Genomic DNA, 15440 nt, shown 5'->3' with positions numbered 1-15440 from the left:
CTGAGTCTTAATTGACCTTGGAAGGCTAGGGCCAAAATGATGGCTTTCCTTGCAGCCCTCCTTTTTCTCTAATTTTGGTCTGCAAACTTAGGTTGTTAACTCCAGCACCTTCTTGTGAGAGTTTTGCTGACCTCTTTCACCTCAGCCACTAAGCAAGAATGGTTTCTTGCTTAGTTTCCATAGTTATTTATGCCTGTTTCTTCAGTAAATGCTTTAGTATACCACAAAATAAATAAAAACTAGTTTTGGCGGAAAAGTTGAAGCCAAAAGAAAGGTCAAGGCAGATCTGAGGATTAGGTAGGGGTTGAGGTAAGACTATGTGTATGGTAAGACTACTGCATAGGAACACTTTGTGTGTCTAACATTTTTGGCTTTGCCCTACTGGGTTTCAGAGTGATAAGAGGAAAATCCCAAGTGGTGATGGTGCTGTCCACTGCTTTGGTGCTGATACAACTGTATTGCTAAGGGCTACCATGAGAGCAGTAATTTTTCTGGCCCCATGAGCCCTGGTCCCCTCGTTTTGGGAGAAAAGGAAACAAGATTGACTTCTCTTTTGTATCTTTTAGAAGACTTGGAGCCATTGATTGCTTCATCTGTTTAGAAAGGCATGATTAGCTGCCTGAATTGGTACTCTTATTGCAGGGTCTACAGGGTCTCACTATGTAGATTGGACTCGTAGCATTTCTCCTGTTTTCAGCCTCCCAAGCGCTGGAATTACAGGCGTGCCCCACCATGCCCAGTCTCAATCACTGGCTCAGCTGAGTCTGCTGAGCTGTCTGGCCAGCCCAATTAATGATTACTAAAAGCATTTTTTTCTTTTTCTATCAGTTTAATGCACATTAAAAAGCAGCTGTGTTCAGGGAGCAGGTCAGGCATTGGGGATACAAGGTGACAAATGGTTGTCTGTGTGACTTTTACATCCGTAAGCAGCTTTTCACCATAATAGGGTATGTCACAGGTTTCTTAAATAGCCTCCAGGTGTAACTCAACAGCAGCAGCCTCTTTATGCCTCCTGCAAAGATGATTATTTCAAAGATTCAGTAACTGTTAGGTTCAGAGAACTTATTGACGTGCAATGACTCAAGAAATAAGCATACCTGTTGCCTTGCAATGATGGGGTGTGTGGAATGAGTCAGTGTCTCTGCCCTGTCATTTCCATTCTTTTGTCTTCCTAGGCACCAGCCTCTGTAGCTAGGCCCTGTGGAGAGTCTCGTGTTAAGGGCCCAGATCTGTGGCAGTGGATGTCCTCAGGAGTAGGAAATGCCTTGGAAGCTGATGAACTTCTCCTTCCTTTATACTTGGTCGGCATTTGACTCCTTGAATCTGCTCTTGTGGGCCTCTGGTTGTGTCTTATTGGTGCCAGATGTTTTTCTTCAAAGTGGGGACTGAATCGTGTTAATCTCTGTTGTAACCGCTTGGCATCTGGAGGTGGTATTCTAGTAATGATTGCTTTTGGATAATCTAGTAGTAGATACTTTTGGCTACTTCAGGCTGCCTTAATGGCAGGTCTGGTACAGCTTGTGGAGATGGGAATCGAACCGTGGTCCTATGTGCCTGTCAGCTTTTACCCAAGCAGTGCTTTAAACAACTGAGCTATCCGGCAAAGCTCCAAAAGGTACTTTAAAAACTTGTGCTATCATTCTCCTGGCAACTTGTTTCTCCAGTGAATGTGTTTTCCAACCTTTCTACAGTGCACTGGCCAGAGCTGTCAGCTGCTGGGTCTATCTTTGGTGCAAACCGAAGGATGGTGACAGCAGAGCCCCAGCCCATTGCCTATAGGAGCTGTTACCCTCAGACAACTCGGGGCAAGGCTTGGGATAGGAAGGGATCAGAAGATGTGTTGACAGAGCAGTTATCTCTTCATTTATGGGACCAACAATTCTGTCTTAGAAAGAAAGCTGGGGGTCAGGGAGGTAGCCCAATTGAATAAGCACTTGCCTGGCAAGTGCAAGGTCCTGAGTTCAATCCCTGGTACTGCAAAAAAAAAAAAAAAAAAAAAAAAAAAAAAAAAAGAAAAAAAAAAAGGAAATATGGGACACTGGCTGAAGTGAAAATGAAAGCTTCCTTCTTTTCTGTGGTGTCTCCAGGTGGGAAGCTTCTATTGCTTCAACAAGTGGCCTGGCAGGGCTTAGCTGGAGTGCTTAGAGCTCCTGGAAGTGCTTGTGACAGCTCCTCAGGGGCTTGGTCCCCACTGTCTCTCTCTTCCCACTCCTCCGTGGAGACCGTGTAGAGGAGAGTTTGTGAGATAAACTGCGTTTCCTTACGGTCACAGAGGATGACCGCTCAGCCAGCTGCTGGCTCCTGAGCTGCCGCAGTCACGCAGTGTCCGTCACCGTGCAGGAAGTTCCTGCCCAGGAGGGTGGCGTGTCTGCACCTGCTGCTCCTGCAAGATGAGCATCTCCCTAACTGGACTTACTGAGAAGCATTTAGTACAGGATTTTCCCCTCCTGCATCCTCCTTCCTTTACAACATGCGCATTCATGCCTTCTTGCATCACTGCTGAAAGAATCCAAACTTCATTTCTCTGTCATTGAGCATCATTCAGAAACACTGTACAGATCTGTGAATTGTTCCCTGATCTTCAGTCAGGGCAGTGTTACAGGTCCTCTGCTGGTGGGAGGGAGCAGTCCAACAAAAACCCGAAGACCCAACACTTTCTCAGGAGCAGTGAGGAGCAGACTGGCAAGCCACAAAACCTTGGCGCTGAATGGATGTCTTAATAAGCCTTTAGATATGATTTGGTTGGAATCGGCAGAGGAGACTAAGGGGAAAAGGCTGCGAGCATTGTACCGTAAATCACCGCAGACCCGCGGGCAGTGACAGTCCTAGGAAGCTAATGATCTCGCCAGGAAAGGATTAACTGCAGTTGTCCAGAAGCAGAACACCATATAGAACAGGGAGGACAGACCCCCGGCTGTGAGTACAATGTCTTCAACACAGGGTTTGGAGCAGTGGGAGCAAAGCTGGTTGTTACGACTGGGGACGCTCCTACCACCGGCTCCTGGGTGTCTGTGGGCTGTCTCTGGGTGGGTTATGTGTTATGCCTGGCCGGGACTTTTGTTGGAAGGTTTCATTTAAAATATTTTGCCTGTCAGGAGGCTGAATGTAATGATTTTGGGATATTGGAACCAGGAGACTTTGTTGTAAATCCACAGGAAAATAGCAAAAACAAACCGCATAGACCTTTTGCTGTAGAAAGAAAGGCTGCCAAAGCAGCTGTGTGACCCTCTGGCATTTGGGATGAGATAAAAGAATTGTTGGCCAAATGAAGAGCAATGGAAACGGGGCAGTGGGCTGGGTGGGAAGAGAGGAATCTTTCTTAGGAAGCTAAATCCTTTCTAAATGCAGGGCGCTCATTGCATACTTACACTCACGCATGTATTTCCTTTCTGTTAAAGAATGAGCAGCATGTTTGCATCTAATGTCTTCCTCCAGAACACTGTGCAAAATGAGCATTGTGACAAAGAGGGATGTGATTGATAGGGCTGGGGAGGGAGAAATTTGTCAGTGCCAGCAGTCAGAAATGTCCTGAATGATAGCCATCTGCTTGGAAAACGATGCTCCGATTTAAGGAGGGAGTAAGTCTGCCTCAGCCAGGGTACCCAACAGGTTGGCAGTAAAGTTTAACTCACAGGCTACACACTAGTCACCACCGTGCGTTCCTTTCCCCTCCCCAGTCATAGTCAGGGGTTCTCCATCCCTTCTTACCGCTTTCCTCCCTGCCTGTGTCTGCCTGGCCTGATTTGTTGGTTTCTAGATGTCAGATGAGAAAGCAGTGTTCTCTCACTCCAAGTGAGGATACTGGAGGAAGCAGGATGAACGCAGAGAAGACTCTGCCTCTGGGATCCCTTTGCAGCCACCCTGCTCGTAAGGGCAACTTTGAGTGATGTGTGGTGCTGGAGGTCCTAGCAACGACAGTGTTCCTGGGTTTAAATTGAGAACGAGCTTGAGATAGCCAAGTGCACCGGGATGATGTTAGCAACAGACTAGGAATTGGAAACCTGGGATCTGTTGCTGCTCTTGTAGGCAGTTTTTTGTGTAATCTGCTGGGGTGGTGGGTATCTGAAATCCTGTGTGAGCAAGCTGTTGTGGAAGCTGTTTTATGAGTGTATTTGTTATGGTCATGAGGTGGAGGTAAAGAATATTCTTTAGTAGCTGTAACTGAAAAGCTTAAAAATAAAATCTCTGATTACCCAGTATTTTTTTCTCTCACTGTAATCTCTTCTTCTTAATTTTTGTTTTAAGGAATATTGATTGGACTAGCAAAGGCCTATTTACCATCAGTAATTATGTAAATAGGGATATCACCCTACAGCTAGGGACATAAGATGACGTGCGCTTTAGATTCAGTATCTACGAGACTGAATTTGTTGCCTGACCAGAAGGATGGGCAGAGAGTGGCTACCGATGTACCACAAGCCGAGTGGCCCTTGCATCTGTTGCTGAGGAGGCCAAGCACTGCTGGTTTGGAGCTCGTGACCTCAGTTGGGCCTGTGCTGAGGTTGCTGCAGAGCTTTGTACCCCAAGGAGCTAAGCTGGGGAGAGCAGAATGAGTAGATTTTTAGCCAAAATAGTGTTTGTATGAATTGGGCCCTTAGACTTAAATGCCCATTGTGAAAGGTTCCAGAATGGAAGACAGCAGATGAAGTCAAGTGTACAGAGATAACAAATCTCTGTGATGAAGGGAAGAAAGGTTGTGTGAGGGATCATTTAGGAAGTCACGGCTACTGTGTGTATTTTCCTCCATTTGGACTTGGAGTGCTTTTGCAGCATTTGGGAAAACAGAGCAGGAACTCAATATAGTTGGTTTGGTTGTACCACAGATTATTTAAATAAAAAGAGACAGTGTACCTTATGTTGATAAAAGCAAACCACTTCCAGACAGTCTGGGAAATAAAAAGCTCTGAATATAATTGTGCAACATGGCCGTAGGCACTTAGGAAGGCATTTTGAACTGCATTTCTCTTAGTGGTTTTTGGTTTTTGTCTTTTTCAGACATTTTGTTGTTGTTTGTGTTTTTTTGAGAAAGGATTTCGCTCTGCAGCTCAGGCTGGCCTTGACCTCACTTTATGGGCTAGGCTGGCCTTAAACTCACAGTGATCTTTCTGCCTCAGCCTTCCTAGTACTAGGATTACAGGCGTGTGCCACCATGTCTGCCTTCTTACTGTTTTGAGTCTCAGCTTCTTTCACAGCTTGTTTACTCAGGAGACGTGCCTGACATACCCCAGGGATCTCGGACTGCAGCTAACTGAGGGGTGCTCTGCTTCACAGGATCACTTTCTCCAGATTTGCTTTGCTTCTGATGAGCCTAGAGAGCAGGAACAGGTTTCTTTGTGTTCTCTTTTCCTATATTTTGGATGGAAGATAAAAAACACTAAGTTGGTGATACTAATAAACAAGTGAGGGGCATGAGTTACCCTTGTAAAGTTAGTGTTTCCATTGAATCAACACTTTGCACAATGAAGTACCATTTTTGGTTCCCACCACAGTCCTGGGAGAGAGATGCTTCGTGTCTGTTCTGTACTTGGGCATTTAACCCCAGGCTCCAGAGTGCTTGGCCAGATGAACTGAATGCCACAGAGGCCTAGCAATAGGCCTCAGTATGGTCCAGACATTTCCCAGCCATGCTGTGGCCAATTCCTTTGTCTTTGGAGATTCAAAGCATCATTGAGTTTACCTGAAAATAACTGACAGATGAATACATCTCCCAGGGTTTTGAAATTAGAATGAGTGGCGGGGTCTATGATGAAGAATCATGTTCTTTTGCTGTAGCATTTCCCCCATATGTATAAACTGATATTTTTAATAAGTGCATTTTGAACTACATAGACATCATATACAATGGGTAATCCTAGCTTTTCAGGAGGCTGAAGCTGAGGCCGAAGTAGAAGGATAGGAAGTTTGAGGCCAGCCTGGACAATGTTACAAGACCTTGTCTCAAAATAAATAAAAGGCTGTAGCTATAGCCAGTTGGTAGTGCTTGTAGAACATGCGTGGGTTCAAATCCTGAAAAATTAAAATAATATTTAAGATGCAAAGACGCCTTTACTTCCTTGTTCTCCTAATGGGAGTAGATAAGCATTTCTTCTACCCAAAAAACCTTTGCCTTTAAATATTACCAATACCTTTGGTTTGGTCTAATGGTGGTGGTAGTGGTGGTGGAGCTACTAACAGAAGTCAGTCTCTAAAATCTCATTGGTTTTGTTCATTTGGTTTTGAAAGAACAGTTTAGATTTAATACTAGCTACTACCAGCGCTGACAGTCTTGGCTTAGTGTCGTGTAGGTGGCGTTAGCAGGCCATTCATTTTCCTCTCATTGTGCAAGGAAGCGATACAAACCACCCTCCTAAACTGGCAGAGCACATGTTAGCATCAGCGTCCTCCTAGAGGGGATTATTTGAGCAGTTTGGAACCAGGAGTTGGCTCTGCCTGTGCCCAGTTCTCCATCTGTTCCAGAGCTCAGGAAACTGTACTATTTACAGCAAGGAAAGAATGATGGGAGAAAACTGCAATAAATGCGGAGAGAAAACATCTAGGGTTGGCTGGGAGTACACCTGAGTGGGGAGCATTATTAGGCCCTGGGTTTGACTCAGTACAATGAATAAAACAGAAAACACCCTAAGAAGACACCCCACCTGTCAGGGTCTCTGAGGTGTGGCTCACCGGCATCCAGACCGCTTGAGGAATCAGCACGTGAGCTGGGGTGACCCATAAAACCTGGTCCAAGGCTGTGGTGAACATGCCCGGGACAGTTACCAGATGGTGTGTGAACCAGGCGGCAACTGCGGGCAGCACTGTCAGGTCTCTTCTGCCCAGGACATTCGGTAACTGCAAAGTCGACTTTGCAGTCCTGGAAAGTGTCCCCGAGCAGGGAGGACCGGAGAGAGGTGGGTGCCTTCTGCTGCCTTCCACCCGGAAGCTCTGTGCGGGGGCTTTGCCGAAGAGACCATGCTTCCACATGTGCTGACACCCCCAACTTCCCTCCTGCACTGTGACCGGCAGGATACCCTCAAGTCACCGAAGAGGGATGATGGCCTGTCCTTTGTGGGGAGTGGCACTGATGGCAGCTTTGCTTTGTAACCCTTAGGTACTGAAGATGGCATAAGAATAAATCGCCTTCCAATGATTGAGAACATCTGTACCTGTGGGCACCAGCCCAAGCCAGTGGCTTCGTGTTGAGCTGACGGAACTTGTCCACAGCTTTCCCGAAAACCTCTTTCTCTCAATTCATGAGCCAGCAGGATGTGGTCGCTGCACTTTCAGAACGCCTTCTCATAGCTGCATACAAAGGCCAAGCAGAGAATGTGGTTCAGCTCATCAACAAGGGCGCCAAGGTAGCGGTTACCAAGGTAACAAGAGGAAAATTGCTGTAGCCATTCCCTGGGAGTAGCCTACCTCTGAACCATTGTCCGTAAAATTGTTTGGTTTGCCCTTCAGAGAACTGGCTTTTGGTTGAGGGGTGGGGGGTTAAGGAAAAAGGAAGAGGTTTAAGAACACATTCATTGTCATCTTTCAAATAATGTAACTTGGAATTTGCATTTGATAGTCTTTAAAAATCCTATTGTGGCCTTTTTTCATCTACTTTTTAACCAAATGGATGGGATTTCCTGGGGAAAGTTGGGACACAAAAGCTTGCTGGGCAAGAGCATTTGCGTGATAATCATGTTCAACTTTCTAGGAAGGCCCCACTGTTGAGTCTCATTGTTCCCATATGTAGAGTGAAGACCTAGACCAGGTGACTACCACAAGCCACAATCAAGGGGCCTTGATTTCACATGGGTCACTGGAAATGCATGGCGATCCTTGTGGGACACTGTCTGTCTCACTAACAGACGAGCCGACGGCAGGAGAGTGAACATATAGGGAGTTAGGTAGCAAAGCCAAGAACAGCAGGCTCTGCAGAGACACTGCTGTGCTCTTCTGGCTCAGAATACCTACTAGTTGACTGGAGGAAGTTCTCTCATCCCCACTTTGAAAAGGAAGAAACTGCAGCACAGAGATTTGAGTAACTTGCCCAGACAGAAATGCATCTTCTGTCCAGGGTACGGCTCCTGAGCCCATCCTCCAGGCCACCCCAGAGAGAGATGCAGAGACCTTAATTTTCAAACAGTATCATTTGTCAACTTCTGGGCTTCCACATTTCCAGCTACTCATATGCAGGCTCTGTATTACATGCTGGTCTCTAGAGAAGGGACCTTGGCCAGTGAGGTCTCCCATGGAGCCTAACTGTGGTGTGTGTGTAGATTGTTGGAAACAGATTGTGAAGGGTTCCTTAACTTGGGCCTTCCAGACAGTGACAAACTGGGGTGTGTGAGCTCTATAATTTGGGCACATGCACCCAGGTTTTAACCCTGCTTTTCTTGCTAGTTGTACAAGCTGTTTAACTTTTTAAGACTCAGTTTCCTTATCTATAAGTCAGAGATAATAATATTACCAACTTTTTAAGGTTATAATAATTTATTTAAAGCAGTTAGCATAATAGTTGGCAAGTTTCCTTTCTAAAAATAGATTTCATTGTTTGGAAGAAAATGAAAACAGCTTTAGCTAAGTGTGGTAGTTCATGCTTATAGTGTCATCTGGGACAGGAGTATCACAAGTTCAAGGCCCACCTGGGCAACTTAGCAAGACCATATCTCAAAATAAAAATGAAAAACTAAAAAAAGACTAGAGACATAGATGTGTGGGAGAATATCACTGGGTTCAATCCTCAGTACTACAAAAATAAATAGGTATTACTGCAGCATGCTTTACATGCCAAAAGATTGACCCATTTTTGTTTTTTTTTTTAAAATTTTATTTATTTATGTGTGTGTGCGTGTGCATGTGTGTGTGGCCAGCTCAGCCCACCAGGGGGCGGGGCTGGCTGGCATGTGGTGCTGGGGGATTGAACCGCGGTCCCTGTGCTTTGCTAAGCTTGTTCTAAGTAGGTGCTTTAGACCACTGAGCCATCTCACCAGCCCCCATTTTTGTTTCTACAATTCATTAATTTTGGGTCTACTTCCAGAGTTGTGCACCTGTTCCCACTGGCGTGGACTGACTTGTTTTATCCCCCAACTCGTAAGTTGAAACTTAATGCCACAAGGTGATAGAACTTGGAGATAGGTCCTTGGGCTGTAATTATGTTTTGACTCAGATCATGAGGACGAAGCCTCATGACAAGTTTATTGTCCTTATAAAGACACCTGTGATCTTACTCTTTCTCCCTCCTGTCAAACGAAGATGCAGTGAGAAGGGTGTGCTCAGCCATCTGGAGAAACCTCCCCAGAGCCCAGCCATGCTGGCATTCTGATCATGGACTTGAGCCTCCTGAATATGGAGAAATTTCTGCGATGGCTGCTTAAGCAGGCCAATAACAACCACATTCTAGTTTTAGAACATATCCGTCTGGCTCAGTGGAATAAGCGCTTCCCTGGCAAGCACAAGGGCCTGAGTTCAATCCCAGGTTCTGCCAAAAAATAAATAAATAAAAAATAAAATATGTATTAAAAAATAAAAAAGAACATATCCATCATCCCAGTAGCTATCACCTCCCGTTCCTACTCCTGGCCGTGGTAACCCACTGGTTGATTCTCTGTCTCTGTACCTTTGTGGCCACTTCATATAAGTAGCAGCATACAGTCTGTGGTCTTTTCTTCTGACTTACTTCATTTTGCGTAGTGTTTTCAAGATTTATCTATATTGTAGTGTGTCAGTACTTGATTCTTAGGTCTGGCTAAATACTGCTTGATTATACACATACGTAGTATTTCCTCCTTATCTGTAGTGGATAAAGCCCAAGAGCTCCACCGGGGGCCTGAAACCTTTGAAGGTACCAAACCCCATAAACTATGCTCTGCTGTCTCCAGACGCACATGCCTATAATGAAACTTAATTTATAAGTTAGGCACAACTATGTCAGAGCATAACAATAATAATAGAAAAATTATAACAATATACTATGATATAATTGCCAGCCTCACTATTTTTGCACTTTGGGACAATTACTCAATACAGAAAGAGTTACTTGAACCATGATATCATGCCAGCCGATATGCTGACCTGGATAGCAGGTCACATATACAACCGGGATCTAATGGACAAGAGAATGATTCACATCCCAGGTGGAGTGGAATTGAGGCAGAATGAAATTGAATCAATCATGCAGGCCAGAATAGTGTATAATTTAAAACTATGAATTGTTTGTTTTTGGCATTTTTCATATAACATTTTTATACTGTGGTTGACTGCAGGAAACAACTATGAAAAATGAGACCATGGGCTGGGGACGCAGACGTAGCTCAGCAGTCTGCGCACCTGCCTGGCAAGCACGAAGACCTGAGTTCAATCCTCAGTACCACATGCCGTGCTGGCCCTGAAGTCCCGGGTGCACTGGCGCATGCCTGTAATCCCAGTGCTGGAGAGGCTGAGACAGGAGGATCACTATGAGTCCGAGCGGCACATTGAGACCCTGTATCCAATAAATAAATAAACAAAAAGAAAAAAAAATCAGAAAAATAAGACCATGAATAAGAGGGAATTACTGGATCATATTTTCTTTATCCATATATCAATTGATAGATTGAAAAAGAAATTTAATCTTTTATTTATTTGGTACAGGGTCTCGCTATGCAGCTTGGACTCACAGTGGCCCTCCTGTCTCAGCCTCCCCAGCACTGGGATTACAGGCATGCGCCACCACACCTGGTTTTGGGGGCAGGCACAGTGGGGCTGGTGCAGCATGCCGTAGCGGGGATTGAACTTGGGTTGTTGTGCCTGCCAGCAGGTGCTTATACCACCAAGCCATCTCCCCATCCCTGGTGAATATTTTTTGTTTCCAGTTTAGGACCAATATGAACAATGCTGGTCTGAATATTTTGTATTTTTTATGTGGACACATGTTTTCATTTCTCTTAGGTATATGAGTAGGATGCTTGGGTCCTATGGGAAATCTATCATAGTACTTAAACCCCGAAGTTACTTTTCAGAGTTGATTTACCATATATTTGTACCACAATGTGTTAGGGTTTCAGTTTCTTTTTCACCAAGTCTTATAGTAACTTTTTTACATCACTTTTTAAAAATTTTATTTTATTTATTTATTTTGTGCTCTGAATGCCTTCAGGGCAGGTTTGGGTGGCTTGAGTTGTGGGGATCGAACCCCAGCAACCTGAGCCTGACTGCTTTGTTGAAGCAGCCACTTAAAGAACTGAGCTAAGGGGCAGGCCCCCCACTTATTTATTTTAAAGAGAAAACAATAATAAAAATGATATAGAATTTCAAAACGAGATGCCAGGAAATTAATAATGGTTATTATACTGCATATTGTTATTTTCAAAGTAGTTGCTCAGACTACCAGATATAGGCTTGCCAAATTGATCAAACAATATAAGCACTAACTGTTCCTTTCAATGAACTAATAGAAATTAATAGTACAATTATCTTAGCTAATAGATCTGTATCTATAGATATATATCCTTCCTTTTCACCTTTTTCCCATCCCAGTTCATTCCTTTTGAGTTTCTTTCCCTTTCACAATATCTGTCATACCCTTTGGATTTTATTTGCTGTGTGTTTCTTACGCTAGGGAGACAATATGATGTTTACACATGTGAATATGATTTATTTCACTTATGAGTATGGTCTCTTGTTACATCCATTTACCTATAAAAGCCTTGAGTTTATCTTTTTTATAGCTGAGTAGTACTTCATTTTAATCCTCAGTTGATGGGCATTTGGCTTGTTTCCAAGATTAGCTGTAACAAATTGTGCTGCTGTAAACGTGGGTGCACATGTGCTGCTGCAGTATGATGTCAGTTCTTCCAGAGAGTATTCTGGGTTGAATGGGACCTCCAATCCTAGTTTTCTGAGGCATCTCCACACTAATTTCTGAAGTGGTTGCACTAGTCTACACTCCCAGCAACAATGAAGAAGGGTTCCTTTTTCCCCACAGCCCTGCCAGAATTAATTGGTTGATTGTTTTTTTTTAATTATTTATTTATTTATTTATTTATGTGTGTGGCCAGCTCAGCCCACCAGGGGGCGGGGCTGTCTGGCATGTGGTGCTGGGGGATTGAACCGCCGTCCCTGTGTTTTGCTTAGCTTAGCTTGTTCTAAGTAGGTGCTTTAGACCACTGAGCCATCTCACCAGCCCTGGTTGATTGTTTTTGAGGATAACCATTCTTTCTAGGGTGAGATGGAATCTCAGTGTTTGTTTGTTTGTTTGTTTGTTTGTTTTGGTGGAACCGGGGATTGAACTCAGGCCCCTGCGCTTGCCAGGGAAGCGATTATTCCACTGAGCTATCTCCCCGGCTCCTCAGTGTTATTGTAATTTGCATTTCTCAATTGACCAATGATGTTGAATATTTTTTCATATATTTATTTGCCCTTTCTTTCTTTCTTTCTTTCTTTCTTTCTTTCTTTCTTTCTTTCTTTCTTTCTTTTTTTTTTTTTCCAGAACTGGGGATTGAACTCAGACCCTTGCACTTGCCAGGGAAGCACTTATTCCACTGAGCCATCTCCCCGGCCCCTGCCATTTCTATTTCTTCATCTGAAACGTTTATGCTCATCTCATATGCTCATTTTTGGATTGGGTCTTTGAATTTTGGGGGCCTGATATTTTTTCTTCATATGCTCTGGATAGAAGTTGTTTGTTTGAGGGACAGTTGGCTAGAATTTTTTCCCAATTTGTGGGTTTTCTTTTCTTTTATTTTTTTAAAACTATTGGTGATTTCTTTTGTGAAAAGTTTGTGTGAAAACTTTTCAGCAAGATGAGATCTTAGTTGTTGATTCTTTGAAGTGTTTCCTATGCATTTTGTTTTGTTCATGAACTCTCTGCCAATGCTTATGAATTCAAGATTTCTACCAACCTTCTCTTTCAGTTGATTTAGTGTTTCTGGATCTTTGATCTATTTTGATTTTAGTTTAGTGCACAGTGATAGATAAGGGTCTAGTTTTAGTCTTTGACGTGTGGAAAAAGTTTTGCCAGCACCATTTATTAAAGGGTCTACCTCTCTTTTAGTGGACATATTTGGCTTCTTTGGCAAAAATAAGATGGCTAAATGTGTTTGTAATTGTATCTTCATATTCTAACTTGTTCTGTTTATCTTCTTTTTGCCAATATCATGCTGATTTTTATCATAGTAGCTTTACAGAATAATTTCAAGTCAGGGATTGTCATGCCTCCTGCCTTTCCTTTGTTGTCCAGGATTGCTTTTTCTAGGTCTCTTCTGGTTCCAGATGAATTTTAGGAATGTTTTCTCTAGATCTATGAAGTACACTAATGGTGTTTTAATTTGGATTGCACTGAATCTGTATAACAATTTTGAGAGTATGGCCGTTTTCACAATGTTGGTTCTTCCTATCCCTGGGAAAGGAATATCTTTCCGTCTTCAGAAATCCTATTTGATCTATTTTTTCAGAGTTATGTAATATTCAGTGTATATATCTTTTATTTCTTTTGTTAGATTCATTCCTAAGTATTTCATTTTTTTACTTTTGGTGAAACCGGGGATTGAACTCAGGCCCATGTGCATGCCAGGCAAGCACTTATTCTACTGAGCTATCTCCCCAGCCCTAGTATTTCATTTTTTGTATGTTATTATGAAGGGTATGGTTTCCCTAATTTCTCTCTTCAGTGAGTCTATTGAGTTTGAGTGTTGACTTTATATCCAGCTACACTACTGAATTTGGTTATTAAATCTAGAAGTCTTTTGGTCAGGTTTTTGGGATCTTCTAAGTTATCATGTCATCTGCAAATAATAATTATTTAGCGTCTTCTTTTGTTATCTTTATTCCTTTTAGTTCTCTCTTTCTTGACTAACTTCTGTAACTAATATTTCTAGAACTATATTGAAAAGGAGTGGTAACAGTGGACATCCTGGTCTTGTTCCTGATTGTAGATTGAAAGGTTTTAGGTTTTGTCCATTTAGTATGAGGTTGATTGTTGGTTTGTCATAGATGGCTTTTATCAGATAAAGGTAAAGACCATCTATTCTGAGTTTTTGTAGGGTTTTGATCATGAATGAGTATTGGACTTTATCAAAAGCTTTTTTTTTAATCTGGATGATCATGTGATTTTTTTTTTTTTTTTTGTCTTTGGCTCTGTTGACATGATGTATTACATTTATTGATTTGCATAAATTGAATCATCCTTGCATCCCTGGGATAAATCTCACTTGGACGTGGTGTGTAATCTTGATGATTTGCTGCACTCTGCTTGCTAATTTTTTGTTGAGGATTTTTGCATCTATGTTCATTATGGAGATTGGCCTATAGTTCTCTTTTTTGGTTGGGACATTCTCCGGTTTTGGTATCAGGGTAATGCTTGCCTCCAGGAATGAGTTAGGGAGAACTGCTTCCTTTTCAATTTCATTAAAGAGTTTGAAGTGTATTGGTGTTAAATCTCTACATGTTTTGCACAATTCAGCTGTGAATCTATCAGGACCTGGGCTTTTCTTTGCTGGTAAGGTTTTAATTATGCTTTCAATTTTATTAACTGATACTAGGTTATTCAAAAATTTATATCTTCTTGATTCAGCTTGGGTAATTCATATATATCTAGGAATCTGTCCATTTCTTTTGGGTTTTCCATCCTATGAGAGTAAAAATTGGGTCAGCGAGATAGGTCAGTGGACTAAGTGCCTGCTTTGGCAAGCACAGGGACCAGGGTTCAATCCCCACTCCTGCATGTTGTGCTGTCCCTGCCCCCAGGGCCTGCTGAGCCAGTGACCGAGTTGGGTGTGGTGACACACGCATGTAATCCCAGGGCTGGGGAGGCTTGAAACAGGAGGATCACAACGAGTCTAAGCTGCATAGTGAGACCCTGTACCAAATACATAAAGTGAAAAAAAAAAAAAAAAAAAGAAACAAAAAAAGAGAGAGAGTAAAGATTTTCAAAGTAGGTATTCATAATCTTCTAAATTTCCACAGAATCTGTAGTGACGTCACCCTTTTCATTCCTTAAGGCAATAATTTGAGCATTTTCTTTCCTTTTTTGATAAGGTTGGCTAAGACTTTCTTAATTTTATTATTCTTTCAAATAATAAAAGAACTCTGACTCATTAATTCTTTGCATTGTTTTCTTAGTCTCCGTTGTGTTAATTTCTGCTCTGATCTTTATAATTTCTTCCCTTCTATGGGCTTTGAGCTTGACTTGCTCTTCTTTTTCTAGAAGCTTGAGGTATAGCATTAGCTTGTTTATTTGTACTCATTCTGTTTTCCTGATGTGAGAATTCACCACTATAAGTTTCCCTCTGAGGGCTGGTGAGATAGCTCAGCAGTCTAAAGCCCCTGCTTAGGCAGGCTCAGGGACTGCGATCTCTAGCACCACATGCCTCACTAACCCTACCCCCAGGGTGGGCTGAGCTGGCAAATAATAAATAAATGAATTTTTCTCTGAGAAGTGCTTTCATTGCGTCCCACCAGTTCTAGTAAGTTGTATTTACATTTTGGTTTGCTTGTAT

At 42.7% G+C, this 15440-nt stretch overlaps 1 protein-coding gene across 3 annotated transcripts in view; it reads left to right on the top strand.

Moving 5' to 3' along the window:
• The window catches only part of Ankrd6 (ankyrin repeat domain 6), a 210953-nt gene that overhangs the window by 138214 nt on the left and 57299 nt on the right, over nt 1–15440 (top strand). For all 3 annotated transcript variants that reach the window (XM_004628206.2, XM_023711923.1, XM_023711924.1), the window contains exon 2: nt 7088–7349. In XM_004628206.2, coding sequence (XP_004628263.1) covers nt 7230–7349 — 120 coding nt within the window. In that variant the 5' untranslated portion in view covers nt 7088–7229. The remainder of the gene's footprint in view (nt 1–7087; nt 7350–15440) is intronic.

Source organism: Octodon degus, unplaced genomic scaffold, assembly GCF_000260255.1.
Source record: "Octodon degus isolate 3935 unplaced genomic scaffold, OctDeg1.0 scaffold00022, whole genome shotgun sequence".
NCBI lineage: Eukaryota > Metazoa > Chordata > Mammalia > Rodentia > Octodontidae > Octodon > Octodon degus.
This window is presented reverse-complemented; position numbering and strand designations above follow the sequence as displayed.